General features: G+C 51.4%; 1 protein-coding gene across 1 annotated transcript in view; it reads right to left on the bottom strand.

Moving 5' to 3' along the window:
* Positions 1 to 18,477, bottom strand: part of FAM168A (family with sequence similarity 168 member A) — a 96,407-nt gene that overhangs the window by 256 nt on the left and 77,674 nt on the right. The window contains exons 3-5 of the mRNA XM_086481597.1: positions 11,055 to 11,180; positions 3,819 to 3,961; positions 1,453 to 1,627 (exon numbers count right to left, since the gene is read on the bottom strand). Of these exons, the coding sequence (XP_086337723.1) occupies positions 1,453 to 1,627; positions 3,819 to 3,961; positions 11,055 to 11,180 (444 nt within the window). The remainder of the gene's footprint in view (positions 1 to 1,452; positions 1,628 to 3,818; positions 3,962 to 11,054; positions 11,181 to 18,477) is intronic.

Raw genomic sequence — 18,477 nt, forward strand, 5'->3', positions numbered from 1 at the left:
AGAACTTCATCCGTGAGACCTGAATCGAAGGCGTTTGACCCACGCGGCTGGTATCAGCCAGGGCCATGAATGGAATAAACCCACTTGAAGCTCCAGCATATTTTCCAGGCTACTTTCGGCCCTTAACTCATCTTTTTCCAATTTTCCTTCTTCCTACAGACCAGCAGCAGAGGTAGCCGCTAACCTGCCGACATCTTCCACCTGCCGAAGGCACCGGGCTAAACCGCAACGGCCGATCACTGCAGCAATATCTGAAACACCTGAAGCCCAAACTGGAAGGGATGAGGGTTGCAAAGGGAGATGAGGAAACACCCAGGCCTTCCAGGGAAAACGAAGATGAGCTTTGCCACCCATCTCCCGAGGGCTTCACTTGAAGCCACAGAGCCAAAAGCCGCGGGATGCGGCAGAAAGGAGCGCTCCTCTCCCAGCCGGGAAGCGGAGGGACTCGCCCGGTGCAGCCTCTTTTCTTCCAGCCTGCATCTGCCACGCAGAGGGATTTTAGGTGAGAATTTGCACGGTGCCTTCAGCAGACACGGGAAGGGAGAATACAGCCCCCAACTGCTCTGTTCTGGGAGTAACTGGGTGCTCGAAACAACCTCTCCGTTTCTGGGTATCTCTGGACAAATGCTACTAATGAAATTTTAAGGCGTCCCGCGTGCATTAATTACAGCTATCCACTTCTCAGTATAAGCAACAGCAAATCTCCCAGAGTGGTTCTTGTCACAGCCAGGCTGCAGTATCTCTGCCTGCACCAGGGACTGCGTCCCGTAGCAGAGTTCTGTGTCACAGCTAACGCAGAGGCAAAAGGATGAATGATGCGTTTCTTGGCGTAATTCAATAGACGAGCCTAAGAAGTGTTAATGAGAGAAACGCAGGCTTTGGAAAAAATAAAACCAGCCTGTATCCTTACTTAATGTGCTAGCAATTCACTGCAGTTTGAAGCAATCCTGCACATAAAATGCAGAGGATTTGGCATACGTAAATGGTCATTTTTTTCACACAAACGCAAGATCCTAAGTCTCCTAAAAAAGGAACCTGAGGATAGAAATACAACAGTATTTGAAGACAGACAAACCTGGTTGTTCCTTTACTTATGGAGCAGACAGAGGAGCCAGTAATTTATTTAAGGATGCAAGAGTGCCTCCCTCTAGGGTAAGCCAAATGAAAGGTCTCCTCTGCTAAACCTAAAAAACTGAGTCAGATCAGTATCAGGAGCAAATTCACTGGTTTTTGCCCGCAAAGGAGCGGTAACCAGCAAGCAAAACCAGCAGCCGAAGCTGCGATCAGCTGCGTGCAAGGTGCTTCTGCAGCCACTCGCCAGCAACACCCTGCAAGGCCGCGGGCAGCACGTCGGATGCACGGAGAGTTTTTCATCCAGGATGGGTTGTTCGGAGACGTCCCACCCGAGAGATGAAACTACGGCCCGGAACCCGCCAAGATTTTCCTTCTTACCTGCTGACATGGCCATGGTGGTCCCAGCGACCATGCCCATGGCCACACCGTTGGTCCTGGGCGCAGCGACCGGGGCCGGGTAGATGGCCGATGGGATGCTGTTGGGCTGAACCACGGTGGTGTGATGGATAACGTGAGGCTGTGCCGCATACACGGGCTGGGTGTAATAAGCTCCCTGTTGGAGAAGGGGAAAAAAAATACCACCATTGTCTTCGTCATTCGCTTGAAAGCCAAAGCCAAAGCGGCGCCTCGAAGGCCAGTGTTTCACTCCGAGGCCACCACCAGCTCCGTGGGTGGTGGGTGTCAGCCTGGAAACACCGACCGGGCTGCCAGCTGGAGTAAGCAGCGATGCTCTCAGGCAGCCCCACCCCTACCCCCTGCGGCAGATGGGGCACAGGAGGTTCCCAAACCCAGCCCATATTGCAAGCCCGCAGCAGCTCTGCTGTGACAGGTCCTTCACTTCAAGACTTCAAGGCCTCAGCTCCTCCAGAGGTGTGGCAGAAGCAATATTAAGACAAGCAGGCGTCACACAGAGCTGCTGGTACCAAGGGGCTGGTCCTTCCCATGAGCAAGCGCCTGCGTCTGCAGATCTGGACAAGCGAGGAGGATGCTGAACCTGTGGACATGTGGGACGGTCCCTGGGATGGATGAAGGCAACGGGACTGGGACGGAGATGAGCATCACTGGTCCGAGACTCAGCTAGTCAGGGACAAACTGTGCTGCCTCCGTGTGGTGGGATGAAATGGGGCCTGGTCCCAAAAGACTTTAGCTGCTGGTGTAGAAAAGGAACAAGAGATGGAAGACAAGGAGACGCCGTGGCTCTCGGCAGGTCCCAAGGTGCTTGCTTGGGTCCAGGAAACGTGTCGTCTTCTTGGGTTTCCCACGGGAGACAAAAGGGTTCTGAAATCCAGGCTGCTGAGACCCCCGGTGTTTGGAAACAAGGGGTAAGGAAGGGTGGGAATAAAAGAAAGGAGCCAACAGGAAAAGATCCACCACCAAAATAATGAAGGGCCTGAAACGTGAGAGGCGCAAAGGAAAGAACTGCCACCCTGGGGACAGACAGGGACACTGCTGGTACCTGCAAACCAGGGTCAGGCTGAAAGATTTGAGGATTTAAAACAACAAAGGGAGATTTTATGGTGCATTAGTGAAAGCCACTAGAGGTATGGATTAAGGGGAGAAGGTATGGATTGGGGGAGAAGGTATGCATTAGGGGGAGAAGGTATGGATCAAGGGGAGAAGGTATGGATTAAGGGGTGAAGGAGAAGAACTATTAAATTACTTCTTTTTTTTCAGGAGCTACATAGGTGGATCGGACAAACTGCAGATGCTGAAAGGCATTTCCTTGAGGAACGAGAAGGACATGCTAAGATAAATTAGGCCCATGAAGAAAAGGTGACTGAGAAATCAGCTGCAAGAGAAGGAACCAGGCAGCAGCGATGGGTTTGGTCCCCAGCGGTTTACGCAACACTCAGTTAACAGAAGGAGAGGTGATGGCGGACAAAATCGTCAAGAGGAGATGCTTCGGTCTCAGCAAGGCACGGAGAAATCACTCCATGAGGTTGTAGCTGCTGGAGAAGTTGGTTATTTGCCATTAAAGAGGCGGGGGAAAGCTAGGGAAGCCGTAGGGACGGACTGCTCGAGGAGTTTATGATCTTCAGTGGCATCAAGGGGCATTCAGGGGCATCAAGGGGCATTCAGGGGCGTCAAGGTGACTTTTGGAGGACACTTGCCCTAAACTGCATCTCTGTGGAGGATCTCGGACCCAGCACATAGCTGGAGGCAGTGGCAATGCAGGAGCAGAGAAGATGGTACTGGAAACCCATCCAGGTGCTCAGGGAGAAGCTCCTCCGTGAGGACATGAATCTGGGTCCTGTCTGAAGTAGCTTGGGCTGGTGAAGGTGACACAGGGGCTTCTCCACGGGAGGTGGCAGGAGGGCGATGCAAGTCGAGTGAGATGCTAAAAGCCACCAGCAAGCGGACGTTGTGGTGACCCAGACTCATCTGTGGCCCTGGGGAAGAGCAGTGTTGAGAGCTGGGAAGAGGTGGGTGCAGGGACCATCCTGGACCCAGCAAGCCCTGGCAGTCAGGCGTGTGATTTTTGGGGAAGGGACCTGACTCCCAACCTGGCCGAGCCACAGGGAAACCACTGTGTTGACTCTGCTGCACACCGACAAACACGCAAGACCACGTTTCGTCCAAAGAATCCAACCGAGGAGGCAGGAGAGAGACCCCAGCATCCCGGCGAGCCACCAAGCCCCCCCACGAGCACCTCCATCCCACCAGGACATGGGTGCTCAGCCCTGACAGCCAAGGACGAAGCCCTGCAGGAACCTCAGGCACGCCGTCAAGCGTGAGGCACCTACCTGGGTGTACAGGTTCTGCTGCGGATAGGCACTTCTGATGGGGTACATAGCGGTTTGGTATGGGTTTGGAGACGGCGAGTAGGGAGGAGGTGCGTTGTTACTCTGGGTCGGTGGGACCTTGTAGGGAGTCCCCGCAGTGTACCCTGGCAAAGACAAGAGCAGCCCAAGTTAGGGTGAGGATCTACAGCTGCAGAACCAGTCCGCCCGGCACAGGAGCAACCAGTTCACGATGCACAACCAGTTCATGATGCACTGGCTGCTCACTGGGCATCACTCAGCACGGAGGAGATGCACCAGCATCTGTTGATGTCCCGTGAAACCCACCAAGCCAAGACCTCCAAGTCCAACAGGCAGCCCCTGGCTAATCCATCACAGCAGCCGGGGCTGCATCCTCCACCCAGCCCAGCGGCGGCTCTTCCCACCAGGCCGTAGAGCTGATGAGTATTCCCAGTGGTCAAGGCATGGCTTGACGGGACTCAGTCACCACTTAAATCACCTAAGACAGCAGTGTCCTCACACCTGCTTACCCCTCTCTATACTTATCTTTATATATAGATATATAGATATATCCTATCTCTATACTTATCTTTATATATAGATATATAGATATATCCTATCTCTATACTTATCTTTATATATATATATATATAGCCTATCTCTAACCTATATATATATCTATCTGCTTGATAAGAATAATGTTTTTCCTTCTCTCCTCCCCAGATTTTCGTCCTTTCACCATTTTCGCCTGCGGTGCGACAGGCAAACCCCAAATTTAGTCGCTGGAGGACCTCATTTCACGGCACAGGGTCGCTGTCCCCTGCCTGTGTCCCCAAGCAATGAGCGGAAAAGCAGCAACATCAACGGTCCAGATCTTAATATGAAGGTGCAACTGATGGATGCCTTGAAGTATTTCGTCAAGGTGGACGGTGCCAAGCAGTTCCCTCTCCTCAAAAGGAGGGCTGTGACCATCCTCTCACCTTGCAGGGGGGAGAGGCAACCCCAGGCGATGCTCAAGCACCCTTATACCTCTCCCACCCCACCCCCAGGCTATTTGCATGAGCGACAAAAGCAGCAAATCTGCTTTATTGCCATTAAGCAAAGCCACTTGCTCCAGCAGGCTGCTGGCAAGCGGGGAGGAGCAGCGGGGGCTTGGGAGGGCAGCGGTGGGGCAGGCGGGGAAACGTCCCTTGCAATATTTGTGATCCTGATACGGCAGATTGGAATTTTTCTCTTTCTTCTGTTCAGATTTAAAGAAAAGAAAAAGGACTTCAGCTCCCCCTGGTCTTCCCCATCAACCCACCAGGCTGTTTAGCTGGAGCAGCCAAGGCCCACCTTCACGCTTTATCGAAGGGCTAAAGAAACCTCAACTCACCTCGCAGCCTTTAGGAGATGCTGAGTATACAGGGGACAAACTAAAATGAAGGATCCTTTCCAAAACGTGGGAACTTGTCCCAAAAAGCAAACCTGACAAAAAATAACCTAAGGGGTAACGTGATTTATCAGGTGACCTGCTGGCTGGGGGGGGGTCGCTTTGGGGTTTTGCTGCTATTTGCGTGAAGTTCTGAGCTGTCTGGAGCTTATAAATTTCTATTTTCCTTCCAGGAAGACCCAGCGGTACCAGCTCAAGATCCTCTAATGCAAGTCTGATCATATTTGTTTGGATTTTTTAAAGGCTTTCCCTGGAGTGAGGGCATCCCATAAGGATCTCCACTTCCTTCTGCTTCCTTTCAAGGTACCTTCCTGTCTGCTGACTGGTGATAAATACGGGGTCCATACCCTCCACCAGTTTTCCTCTCCAAAAAGAAAGGGGTGGCTTTAAGCAGGTCCACGATAACACCGTTACCTGGCAGCTAAGTACCACAAGACCTCGTAGCCAGTACCACCTAAAGGAGGTGCGACCTGTCCCAAGGATGGGGTGTCCCTGCACCAAGGATATCCAGCACCGGAATTCCCAACCTTTAGAGGCATTTCCAAACAAGGCTCCATGAATTTGCCCCTGAAACATTACTACCAAAGTGCTAAATTGGGGGAAAATCCTCAAGAATACTCAAAGTTGTGCTTTAAGGGTGGTTGGTTGGGGGTTTTTTTAGGGTAGACTAAAAGCTGAGCTGCTGCCATGGGGCGCCCGGACTGCATCAAGTGTGCCATGAAGGCATCGTGGTGTTGGTCACAGCATGATGAATGGTTAAAAAAAGAATGGAAATGGTAAAAAATCTGCTCGCATGAGCAAGGAAAAACACGTGGGCTGGGATGGCTGGTGAGAAATGGCAGCCAGCTCTTGGAGGAGGGCTGGGGGAAACCATCTCCTTAGAGAAAACGGTCCCCGAAGACTGTGTAGGATGGAGAGGAGAAGTCAGGGCTCAGCTCAGCGATAAGACATCGAAACACTCAAATATAATGAACTAATTTACTCAACCAGTGTTCAGGGCAGCAATTAAGGAAGGCTAAGATTCCAAGTCTGCTAATATCCCATATTATCTGCCCAGCACTGAAACAGCGTGAAGATAACGAGGAGCTTTCTAGGAACTCCCAAACAGCATCTCACCGCCTCCTGATTACTGCAGATCGGAAAAAACGTGTTAATTAAACAGCGGAATAGCTGTGACCCTTTTTCTGACTCACATTAGCAGGAGAGCAGCTATCTTTAAAGGAGAGACGGAAGCAGAGAGAGGAAACGCAAGTTCGAAACGAACAGCAGCACAAGTGGAGACTCCTCCATCATGAGGTCCTCCAGGAACCCAACAACATCACCTACCGACCAACCAACCTCCTGGTTTTCAATATCTGATGTATTTTTCTTCTATTCTGAACTCACTTTTTTCAAACCAAGACCGTGGAGGCAGCCAGGTCTCGGCATCACGCTTCATTTCGGATGGGCGCCTGGAGACGCGGACCGGCTCAAGGCTGGGTGGTTTCACCGCCTCGAATGCTAACCCTTGCCGCGGTTTCCTGATTGCTGAATCACAGACAATTTAGCTACGGTATTAAAAAAGGTATTAAACATAATAGCCCAGGCAGATGTAATCTTCCATGTTTATAAATTGGGAAAAAAAAAGAACAATTTGCAGGTAAAAACGGCACGTAATCAAGTTTTAAAGCCGCAAGATGACGGAGGTTCCTCTCGGAAAAGCATGTCTGACAGCTAATTTTAAAGCCTCATTATGACTATCTCACACCTTATTAGGATTAGGAGGTTGGCATGGCCCGTGCTTCTGCCGCTTTGTGGTTCAGCAGCAGGCTGGGATTTTAAAAGCAATAGTGAGCCTTTAAGCTCCAGCTTCCATTAAAATTGCTGATTAAATCCCTCGTGCCACTCTAGAAACCTCAACCTTATTGAAGCCGCAACACGCAGTGCCCTGGATTGCACAGATAAATTTTTCTATAATAGCACAAAGGGTGGTGGTGGTGGGGAAAAAAAAAAAGCCCCTGTGATGAATTTTGTACCCTCACTCTTGTTTCCACATGAAGGGCTCACCACAAGCATGACAGATGGAGAAGGAATTGGCTGGATGGCCATGTCCAGTCAACAGCTCGGTGTCCAAGTGGAAACCAGTAACGAGTGGTGTCCCTCAAGGGTTGGCACTGGGACCAATACTATTTAATATCTTCATCAGTGATGTCGATGGGGTGGGATCGAGCGCACCCTCAGCCTGTTGGCTGGAGGAGTGTGCCCAGATGAACCTCATGACGTTCAACAAGGCCAAGGGCAGGGTCCTACGCCTGGTTTGGGGCAATCCCTGGTATCCATACGGGCTGGAGGATGACTGGGTGGAGAGCAGCCTTGTAGACAAGGACTTGGGAACACTGGTGGATGAAAAATTGGACACGAGGCGGGAATGGGCACTTGCAGCTCAGAAAGCCAACTGTATCCTGGGCTGCATCCAAAGTATGGCCAGTGGGTCAAGGGAGGGGATTCTGCCCCTCTGCTCCGCTCTGGTGAGACCCCCCTGCAGGGCTGCGCCCAGCTCTGGGGGCACCAGCACAAGACAGACACGGACCTGCTGGAGCGGGTCCAGAGGAGGCCACGAAGATGCTGAGGGGCTGGAGCAGCTCCCTGTGAGGACAGGCTGAGAGTTGGGGGTGTTCAGCCTGGAGGAGAGAAGGCTCTGGGGAGACCTTAGAGCGACCTTTTAATATATCAAGGGGCTGTAAGAAAGCTTGTAGGTGGGACACCAGGAAGACATTTCTTCTGATGAGGGTGGTGAGACCCTGGCACAGGCTGCCCAGAGCAGCCGTGGCTGCCCCCTCCCTGGCAGGGCTCAAGGCCAGGCTGGATGGGGCTGGGAGCAACCTGGTCTGGTGGGAGGTGTCCCTGCCCGTGGCAGGGGGTTGGACCAGAGGGTCTTTGAGGACCCTTCCAACCCAAACCCTTCTGTGATTCTGTAAAAAGACCTGCAGCTTTTTCAGTAAAATCAAGCTGTGCCGAAGGCGGCTGCACTCAGCACACCCACCCCTGGGAGCAGACCCAGGATCCCCTGAGGAAGACCCAGGGCAGAACTTGGGGCTCAGGCTGCGGCGGGCTGTGGGCAGGAGTAAGCAGCTGCAAGCAGCTCTGGGAGGTCCTACATGGTTGCACGGCCCAGTTGAGTCTGTCTGGTCCTGCTTCTGCCACCACCCTCCAGCTCGGGCTCATCCTCCTCCAGCCTTTTTCCTGGCTTTATTGTCCATCCACTTTCCCTGCCCCCAGGGAGCTGGAGTGGTGAGCATGGGGATATCACAGGGGACGATGCCATGGTGTGGACACCAGCATGAGCAGCTGCCTGGGAGACTTGCATTGCCTCTGCCAAAGTCCTCCCTGGCATGTTGTCACTGCCACCACGATCCTCTGGTGCAAACAGAAGGCTCTTGGACAAAAACCATCATAAAATCTATACCCTTGCTCATTACTGTGCGCAAAGCTTTGCGCCTATGACGCTCCTGATCTCAACTGGAGCATCTAAGCAACAAAACAAAATACCTCAGGCAAAACCAAGCTTTGAAAACCCAATGTTAAAGGACAAAAAGCCAAAAGGCAAGTCCCCGCACTAGAGGCAAGGACAGGCTGAAGGCACCTGGGCAGCCCTTACCCAACCTTTAAGCTCATGCATGTCTTGCCATGGCCTTTGTTCACAGCCCAGCGGAGCCCTCAGCACCTTTTCTGTCTTACTGGTGCAGATGTGGGGAGGTACTGAGCAGCTATGGCATATTTATTCGTATTTATTGCTGTTCAGTATGCGGCTCCAGTCCATACTGGTGGGCACTCTTCACCCTGGGAACAGAAGGACTCATTTCCCAGCCTTCTCCTTGGCTGTCCTCCACCCAGAACTGACACCTTGCTCGTGGCTGAGCTCTTACCTGTCCCCTGCCACAGGACACCTGGGGAAGGCTGTCGTCCCAAGAACAAAACCTGGGCGAGGTGAGCTCGAGCCGACTCACAGAACCGAGCTGGGATGCCCAACTTGAAATGCTTCTGTGTTTTCAGAGCCTGCACTCGAGGTGGCATCTCCCAGCAAAGCTCTGGTGAAGCCAACCACAGCTAGAAGCCCGAAGCATCTCTGCAAATCAGACCTCAAGGCTTTCTCTGTTCAATTTAACGCGCCCAAGCCAGTTCTCTGGAAACGAGGCCAGCCTGCCTGGCCGGTGACCGCGTTATTTATCTCCTTTATCACCCACACTGGGGGGCCACAGCCAAATTTTGCCCCCAAATCCCTTCCTACCCCGGCACCTTGCTCGCTCTGATTTCCAGGGAGGAATCTCACCTGCAGCAGCCCAGAGGTGCAATGGGGAGGAGAAATCACATCCAGGCACGGGTTGAACTCCAAGGGAATTTTGCCGAAAAATACCTAGATTTCTAATAATTACACGCTGAGATTTTCCAAACGCTTACAATTCAGTCAAATCTGGTCTGGCATGAAATTAGGTGTGATGCAAAGCCCATGCACCGTGTCAGGCATCCAGCCCCTACCCCAAAGCACGGCAGGGACCTCCCTTTTCAAAGAGAAAGTCTCCTGAAGGCTTTTAACAGGTTTATTTATAATAATTCTTTTCAGCAAAAAAGAAAAAAACCCCCACCAATATTTCTTCCTCTCATCTCACTCTGTAAATGATTTAATTTAGCGCCAAAAGGGAGCCTGGAGCAGGCAGACGGTGAGGAACACTTCGACCTGGTGTGCATGGGCGCAGCGGCCCCAGCCTTGCAGACACGGCCTGTGGAGAGTCACTTCAAGATACCTCATGTTTTTCTCTCCAGATACAACTGGGAGTTTCTCCAGTTCCCAGAGCGGTTTGGAAGGTTAATTTTGCATTTTGAGCCCAGGACTGGTCCTACCTCCTGCTGGCAGCACGCCCCCCACTAGCCATGCCCTGGCTTTAGCAGGCAACACGAGGGCGAAAGCAGGCAGGAGCAATGGGGCAGGGGCCAGAGGACACCCCACATACCAGGGGAAGCACCGGGGGACCTCACCCACCCCTCCTGGAGGCACAGTTTGGCCCCTTAGGGGATGAGGTTACAAGGCTCCACCTGGAAAAGCCTGTTTGACTAAGCAGCATCTCCTCCCCCTGCCTCTGCTCAGCCAGTTTGAGTTAAAAGGTGGGAATTCCACCTGGAAAATCGTGCTTTATTTTGGAATTCTCTCTTCCACTGCTAAGGGAATAGGAAACCATCTCCCTTTGGTTTTTCAACACGGACCGTTGTGCCCAACCACGCAGCATCGCCGCTGCAGGCCTACACCTGCAAAACAGCCCCAGGCTGCTCCTGGGGACCAAACGCTCAGCTAAAAGAGAGGCCTTCACCCGTCTCCACCTGACTTCCTCCTCTGAAGGAGCACCAGGAGGGCTGGTGCTCTCGTTTTCCTGCTCCTTCATGGTGTTAACACGCGAGCAGAAAGGAGCAGGGATGCTACCTCGTTTGCAGAAGAATAAAAAAACCCCAAAAGGTCTCCCAAATTTCATCCCAGAAGGGAACTGCAGCGCGACGCTCCCACCGGGCAGCGCTGGCAGCAGAAGGTGATGGATCTGCTACATGGTGCCAACGAGCACCCCCCCCCCCCAGGACCTGCAGGACCCTCACCCGTGTCAGGGCTCAGCACCCAGGGAAGGACACATGGACACCTGGGTGGACACGAATGATCCCATCTGTTGGAAACAGGCTGATCCCAAATAACCCCATCCCCAAATAACCCATAGGAGGGGGGGGGGGGGGGGGGGGGGGGGGCACGAAACAACGAAGGGAAACCTCAGAAGAAAAGGTTTATTTACTGAATGCTGCAGAAGAAGCCTGATAAGTTCTGTTCTCAGTCCCGGTGTCCACTGGGAGGTGGAAGGTGCCCTCCGTGGCACAGGAGGAGGAGGTCTGTGGCCAGGCTTGCTTCATCAGAAGTGTAGCTTGAGTGGAGACAGAGAAGAGGTGTCACACAGAGCAATGAAGACACAACTTCCAGCACTTATGTCACATTTGAGCCGCTTTGCTGCTCTCTTCCTTTCCCCGCCACCTTTCAAGGACAACTGTCTGTAGGAAGGTCACACCACGGTTCCTCTCACCCCACCTGCTCCCCACGGAGGGACAGTTTGCAGAGCGCATCGCAGCGAACCAGTTACCTACCCCAAATGACCAGTTTCCTGAGCTAAGCGACCTGCATGAAGATCTACACCGGGGGGGGGGCGAGGTGGCCAGCAGAGCCACAATCCCTCCCCAGATACCACCGGTCACCTCTGTGCGCAGGGACCAGTAATGGCTGTCCTTGGCCTTGTGTTTCCCAGCTGGAAAACAGGCTGAGCCTGGTGTGCAAGGCACTGTATTCACAGTAAACCCCTTTGAGATGCTTGCACGGCAGGTACCTCCGGTGGACAAGGCACTGGTTGCTGTGACCGCCCCATCCCAGCATCGGGTGGTCCTTAGAAACCCTGGAAAGGACAGTCAGCAGAAGCGGTGGATTTGGGCAGGTTGCCCTGTATCCCAGTTTGTGAAAAAGTATCTATGAAGCTAATGAGATAATCCAGCAGAACCTCAAGAGCCAAATCTTGTGGGATCTGAGAAGGGACCAGCAGAATTCAGTCATTTGGTGGGTCTTAAGTTTTCCAAAAGAGGAAAAGTTCCTATACTGACTGCCATAACGGCCCTCTGTAGGATGAACCTTGATCCCATATCCAACCACACGGCCAACGCTCACCTAAGAAGGACTGCCATTACACTGGAGGTTTTTTGGAGGACACCTGCGGAGACGGCAGATCACCAACCTAAGCCCACAACCAGGCTCCTTCCCAACGCTGGTGCCTCTGGGAAAGGCTTAACAAGCCTTTTTCTGGTTTGTTTTGTTGTGGTTTTTTTCCCTTGAAACCATGGATCTGTCCTAACTTTTTATCCAGACTCATCTCAAAGGGTGGCCCTCACCATCCTTGGTTTAAGCCCCACCACCTCCCAGTGGAGCTCATACACCTTTTGAAAGCCTTGGCCACTTATTACAGCTCGCTGCTCACCAGCTGAACGAGCTGCTGTAGCTGTTATTGCAAAAGAAATAAGCTCCAGCTTTTCCACGCACTTTTCCACGTACGTATTTCGCACACCCAGCCAGTGAGAAACCCAAGCGAGGGCTGCTCGATGCTCAGCAAGCCACTTAGTGATTAGACCTCGCTGTGAAGTTCTGGACGGTAAAGAAGGTAAAATGATGCAGATCAAAGAAAATCACTGATTTATGGCTTTTTAAAAGATATTTTTTGTGAACGCAGAAGGTAAACTGTTGACACGCTCTCGCTACGCCAAAGTACTGAATCCTCCAAGATCTCTAGAAGGTTGGAGGTCAGGGTATGGCCCCGTTGTCCCCTTCTCCCTGCGCGCGTGGCGTTACGGAGAGGTCAGATTTCCTCAGAGATGCGGTAAAGGGATCTGGGGTCAGATCTGCCAACTCAAAGGGCTTCTGGAGGAAAAAAAAAAGCCTGAGGCAGAAAGAGGAGCTCTTTGGGAGGGACACCACGGCCTACAGGAGGAGATGGTGGGTTCCTTATCCTCCTGTTGGCCCCCAGGGAGTCACCCACGAAGACATGTTAAAGCTGCACTTCATAACTCCTTCTCCCAAGCAAGTTCCTACCGCCGAGGTGCTTGGCACTAAGTCCCACAGAAGGGACTTCATGATGGAGCTGGAAGTTGAGGGCGAGGGATTAAGGAGGCCAAGGAGGAAACGGCGCTGGTACCACAGCCCACGCCAGCCGCAACGCAGGTCCTAACAGTTGGATACCACTGGCTGGAGAGAGTGGAGAAGCACTGCTGCCAGTCTGTTGGTCCACCAAAACCTCATGAGACCACTTTCCTCGTGTGGGATGGAAATACAGGAGCATGGAGGACACCCAACAGCACGGCACGGCCATCGTCAGCTGCGCGGGGATGTTTACGGGTGCAAGATCTGGCTGGCTGGTGCTCTGCCGCTGGAGCCGTGGAGATGTGCTCCTCCCTCCTCACCTTCTTCAAGACAAAACCAGGAGGTTCGTGGGAAGTGAGAGATTCACAGCGCAATTTCTCTTCCAGTCGAGCACTGATGACTTTCTGCTCTGAGTCTGTGCCCCCTCCCAAAGGTTTGTGAGTTATTAAGGATTTCCAAAGTGCCTTCCTTTATTTTCCATGCTACACTGCACTCCTCCACACCGCACTGGAGAGCTAACTCCCAGCGCTGAGACAGAAACGCTCTTTCACTTACGCTTTTATTCAAAATCAGATTCATTTTTGCCTCTGGATTTCACAAAGGTTTTAATCTCCAAGACTGATGAGACAATTTATTTAGATGTTATATGAATCCTTCCTCTGCGGTTTCTCCTCTTCACATTAGACCCACCAAAAAAAGCAAGGTAATTTGGGTCTGAGATGGCTGGGAGCTTGCCATAGCTATGCATGTTCTGTACATTAAATCATGGATCCTTGGAGAATCCATCACTTAAAACTACACAAGAGGTGAACCAAGGAGGCTTCTAGGAACATTAATATCTCCTGGTCCTTTGCAAGAGCTACAATTCACAGAGGTGACAACCCAGCCATGACTATCTAATATCGTTTAAGGTCTACCTCCTACCAGTGTCTTCTAGATTTGGTCCAGCCTCTCGCCGACACTGTTCAATGAAAACAGAGCTTTTACTCATTATCTGTTGGAGCCCTGGCCAATCTAGTGGTGGGAACTGGGCAAGCAATGTGAACCGAGTGTGGGTCTCTGCAGCGCTGGGACTGGTCTGTCTCCCTGCGAGGACTTCTGGGTAATGTTCAGGATGTATTTTAAGTGGAAAAGAGAACAATATGAATCAGATGTGCCTGAAGAAAGCTCCGTGAATTAACCGGAGTACAGGATCGCCACGCAAGGACAAAGCAGATGACACGGTATATGTGATATATCTATTTCTTGCTTCCCTCTGCCAACCTTGTTTGTGATGGATACGGCCTTGAGCCTTGTATGAAGTTTGCAACAAGCTTAATTCTCCAGGCAGTCCCACTACTGTGTGCCTGAGCGCCCCAAAACATGGGAGCATTTGTTCTCAGAAAGCCTTGCAAGGCCCTACAGGATATTCACCCCGCCAAAGCCCCAGACACCCACCTTAAGGGACCCACTGATGTCCCCAAACAGTCGGGGGGATGGTTCAGAGCACTTAGGTGGGGAAAGACGATGCCGGCGCTTTCCCTCTGCAGAGCAACGTTTCCTCCGGGGAGGACCCAGAAGCAGGAATGGGGGATCGGAGCCTCCATCCCATCCCACAACAGCTCCACCGAGACCCCTAATTTCCGAGGCCGATTTTAGAAATCTCTGTTCTGCTCTGTAAGGGCGCTCAAGTAATGGATGCAAAGCATTATTCTCCCCTGCATTATTAATAAAGGCAGCTAGAGCATAAGCCAGCCTCCACGCGAAAAGTGCGTGCCCTACTTTCAGGAAAATAAAAAGGCCTGCTTTAATGAAGGAAGTTAAAACAAAACAACCATCTCAGGAAGACAGAATGCCTGGGAGGGCACATGCACCAGGCTTAATGAAGACATACATTATTTTTTTTTAAATTGGCATGCCTCGTGTCTCTGCAGCAGAGTGATTTTAGGAGCTCATTTTTACACACTTGAAAGGAAAATATTTTTTTTTTTTAATAGCACCGTCCTAAATAACCAGGCTTATTGCAAGCATCAGAGTTTGCAATGCCAGCGTTTTGCAGTGATCCTGTAGCCCGCCTTGGGTCTCTCCCTCTAACAAATATGGAAAAACACAACAGGAAAATCACACAAGGCAGAAACTCGTGTCGTTTCGGTGAATCAAGATGGAAAGAAATCCATTCCCTCGCTTGACGTAGGGCTGAGTTTGCAAGCAACGCAGTGGCTGGCTGTTACCTACGCCTTGGGAAGGGTTGCTTTGAAATAAACTGCTGAAGAATTTATGATCGTTTTGGTGCTCAAACACCAGCAAATATTCACCAGATACCTGACACTGAGGGACTGAGGAATCACGACTGGTTCCAGTTACCATTTTCCTTTCCTCGCTGCTGCTGCTGGACCTGCATGGACCAAGGGGACTCTAGACTTCTTCAGGCCCCTCTCCATGTCTCCTCATGCTTCTCACATTAGGGCAATTACCAAATTTGGGGCACTAAATCATTTAATTTTCCATGTGGATCCCAGGATCTTGGGAACCACGAGGTCAACAGAAGAGCACCAGCGTCGCTGACTTCCAGCGTGGCGTCAGGGACCGTAGCGTGCGTGTTTGCAGGACACCGAGGACGAAAAGAGGACGGCACGTGAGCAGCAGGTATTTGAAAACCAGACTTTGAAACCTAACCACCACTGACGACTTCTCTTCGCTTGGGGTGAGCCACACCAAGGGCAGGAGCTGAGGGCAGTCTTCGCCTTCACTTGGTGGTTGAACACTTTGCGTGGAAGCCAAGCAAAACTCATGAGGTTTGGGGCGAGACACAAGTAACCAGAGAGGTTGCACCTGAGGAACACCTTTAGGGTGGACCAGAAAGGGTGATCAAGCTTGGACAGAACAGCGTCTCTCAAGACTGACAGCTCGCTTTCAGTGACACCCCACAAATCCAGAAGGCACAAGCGAAGGATGCTCTTTCCACCCTTTACTCCAAGTAGCATCAAGGGGCACGTTTGCCTGGTTAAGCTACGTGTGGAGAATCAGGTCTCCAAGCAGATGAAACTTTGGGTTGCGATTGCTTTTTTGGTTACCCTGAAGGATTTCTGCCAGCAGGTACCACCACCCTCCCAGGCCGGGAAGTCTGAAACAGAAGACCCTCGGCAGTAGATGGGATGCTCTTCAGAGCAGCAATTCTGCTGGGAACATACAGCACCTCCTTCTGCAGCGAGACAGCTAAAGGCTCATCTAAAATTCCTTAAAAAATACATTTACAATTAGTCTGCCATTTCAGAATCAAAGATTTTCAAAACAAAGCTGATCCCCTCTGATTGCTGGTGTGTTTGATGGACGGCACGAACCCCAGCAGCACGTTCTTCTCCGCGGCGGGGTTATTTCCAGCCTCCTGTATGACAGCAGCTGATTGAATTTGAGTAAACGCTCCCCGTACCGACACAGACGACTGGTTTTTAACTCAGCCACTGAACCACAGTATCACTTTAACTCAATTCCATTTAACACAGCGGAGGCCGCTGCCTGTTCTGCTGCACATACCCACCGCCGGAATATTTTATGGAGCTTATTTTGCAGCAGTTGCCTCTCCAAAAAAATTCTTAATTTTTCTCCTTTAGATCTGTTTTCCATAGAGAAGTGACCACTGACAGTGGGTGCGATGCTGGGAGGTCCTGAGCGGCAAAGCCCACGCCTGCTTCCTGGAGCTGTTAATGCGACATCTTGCCTGCGGCAGAACTGGGATCTTAACAAACATCATTCAATAAAAACTGGCAGGCAGTTGCAAATAGCTCGAAAAAGCCTCTAAATTTAAGAAAGGTCCGAGCCAGGATTGCCTCTGCAGCCTTTGCTCTGCCTCTGAAGATAATGTTGACAGATGCTGTCCTCACTCACAGCATCACACGGGCTTTTTGTTCATCACACAGGCTTTTTTTTCACCACTAACTGGCGCTTGTGCCTCCCCGGCTCCCGAGCCGCTGGTCTGGGCATAGCAGAACCCCTGAAAGCATCTTTCCTCCCGGCTGCACACGACCAAGCTGAGGGCTCTGAACCATGCCTCCTACGAGATATATCTCCAAATAGTGGGGGAAAAAAAAAAAAGAAAAACCCCGCTGTGATATTAAATTGCATTGATTTCAAGAGCTGCATGAGTGTTTGTGGGGAGGATGGAGGGTTCTGCACAAGAGGAGCCGGGTTGAGGAGCACCAATTTTAATCTTCACCATTTCCTCGCTAATTTAGTGCTTAGCTATGGGGTGTTAGGCACTGGAAGATTTTTGTTCTCAATGCAGAATGACCTGTCAGCTTTCTGGCCATTAGGAGATGTCTAATACAGGAATTACTAAAAGCATTTTTTTTAAGAATCATAAACAGAGAAACGAAATTTAAATGTCGGGACGGCTGCAAAGGCTTTCTTGCGTGAGCATTAAGCTGCGCCACAAAAAGATCTGGCAAGGGGGGGGCCAGAAGCGATCAGAGGGTTGTTTTTTTTAGAGAAAGCAAGTCGGTGAAGATTAGGACCGCACTTCAGAAGGGGGAGTGAACAAAAGGCTGGCTGGCACAAAGAAGATGGACCAGCGCTTTCGGTTCCCCTTTCACATCATGCAAATCTAAAGCAACAATTATTTGCATGGCTTTAAAAAAAAAATAAAATCAGTTACTCAAGCCTTAATTAAGCCGCAGAACTGGTGGCTGCAAAGTATTGTAGTGATAAAATACAGCAAGAATCAAAGCACGGGGGAGGTGAAGCATCTTTAATGAAAGGGAGGACACCCACAGCCACAGCCACCAGGACAAAGGTAGGGAAAAAATCAAAAGCCTTTGCGGTTTTGTGCGTAGGAAAGATGCTGACTAGCAAGGTTTGGGGCAGATTATTCCGTACCAAACAATTGTGAGGAAGCTTCTGAAGTTTCTGTCCGTTTTCAGGGAGGAGAGACCAGGGCAGGTGGACAACCTGGCCCTCGCCGAGCGTGGCGGCTCCTTTCTGCCGGGCGGAGGACACAGGCTGGAGACACGGCTGCAGGAACGACGGGGCTCGAGAAGGGGTGCCAAGGGCTCACTGCTGCCCGCCTCTGCGAACCCTGATTTCCAGGGTGATCCCCGTGTTTCCTTGTTCTCTCCTGGTCTTCTCGACTGTTTCTTCGCTGAGTTGGTGCATCCATTTCTTTCTTGTCTTTGCTGTGAGTGCAAGCAACCTCTTTGTTTGAGAGAAGGAGGCTCGTCCTCCAGCCCACGCCAGGACCTACGCCAGGTGGGTCCCATTTCTCCATCTATTCCTACCTATGCCATGAAAGCAGTCCCATAAAACATCATCCTAGAGGTCTCCTTCTCTGAAGGTATCTTGACCTATGTATCTCACTTGAGAGAGCACCTACAAACTCCCCTTGGGTTCTTGTTCCTCATGAGCATGAAGGACATCCCAGGCAGGATGAACCTCAAGCTCTCCTGGCAGGACAGACAGGCACCCATGGGAGTCTGTCCCCAAAGACGGGCTAAATGTCTCTTTGGGGAGGTCAAGAGAGACCAAAAGTCTCTCCACTGACTACAGAGGGACCTGGGCTGGAAGGGTTAGAGACCCAA

The sequence above is a fragment of the Leptosomus discolor genome, chromosome 1, assembly GCF_034619465.1.
Source record: "Leptosomus discolor isolate bLepDis1 chromosome 1, bLepDis1.hap2, whole genome shotgun sequence".
NCBI classification, from domain to species: Eukaryota; Metazoa; Chordata; class Aves; order Leptosomiformes; family Leptosomidae; genus Leptosomus; species Leptosomus discolor.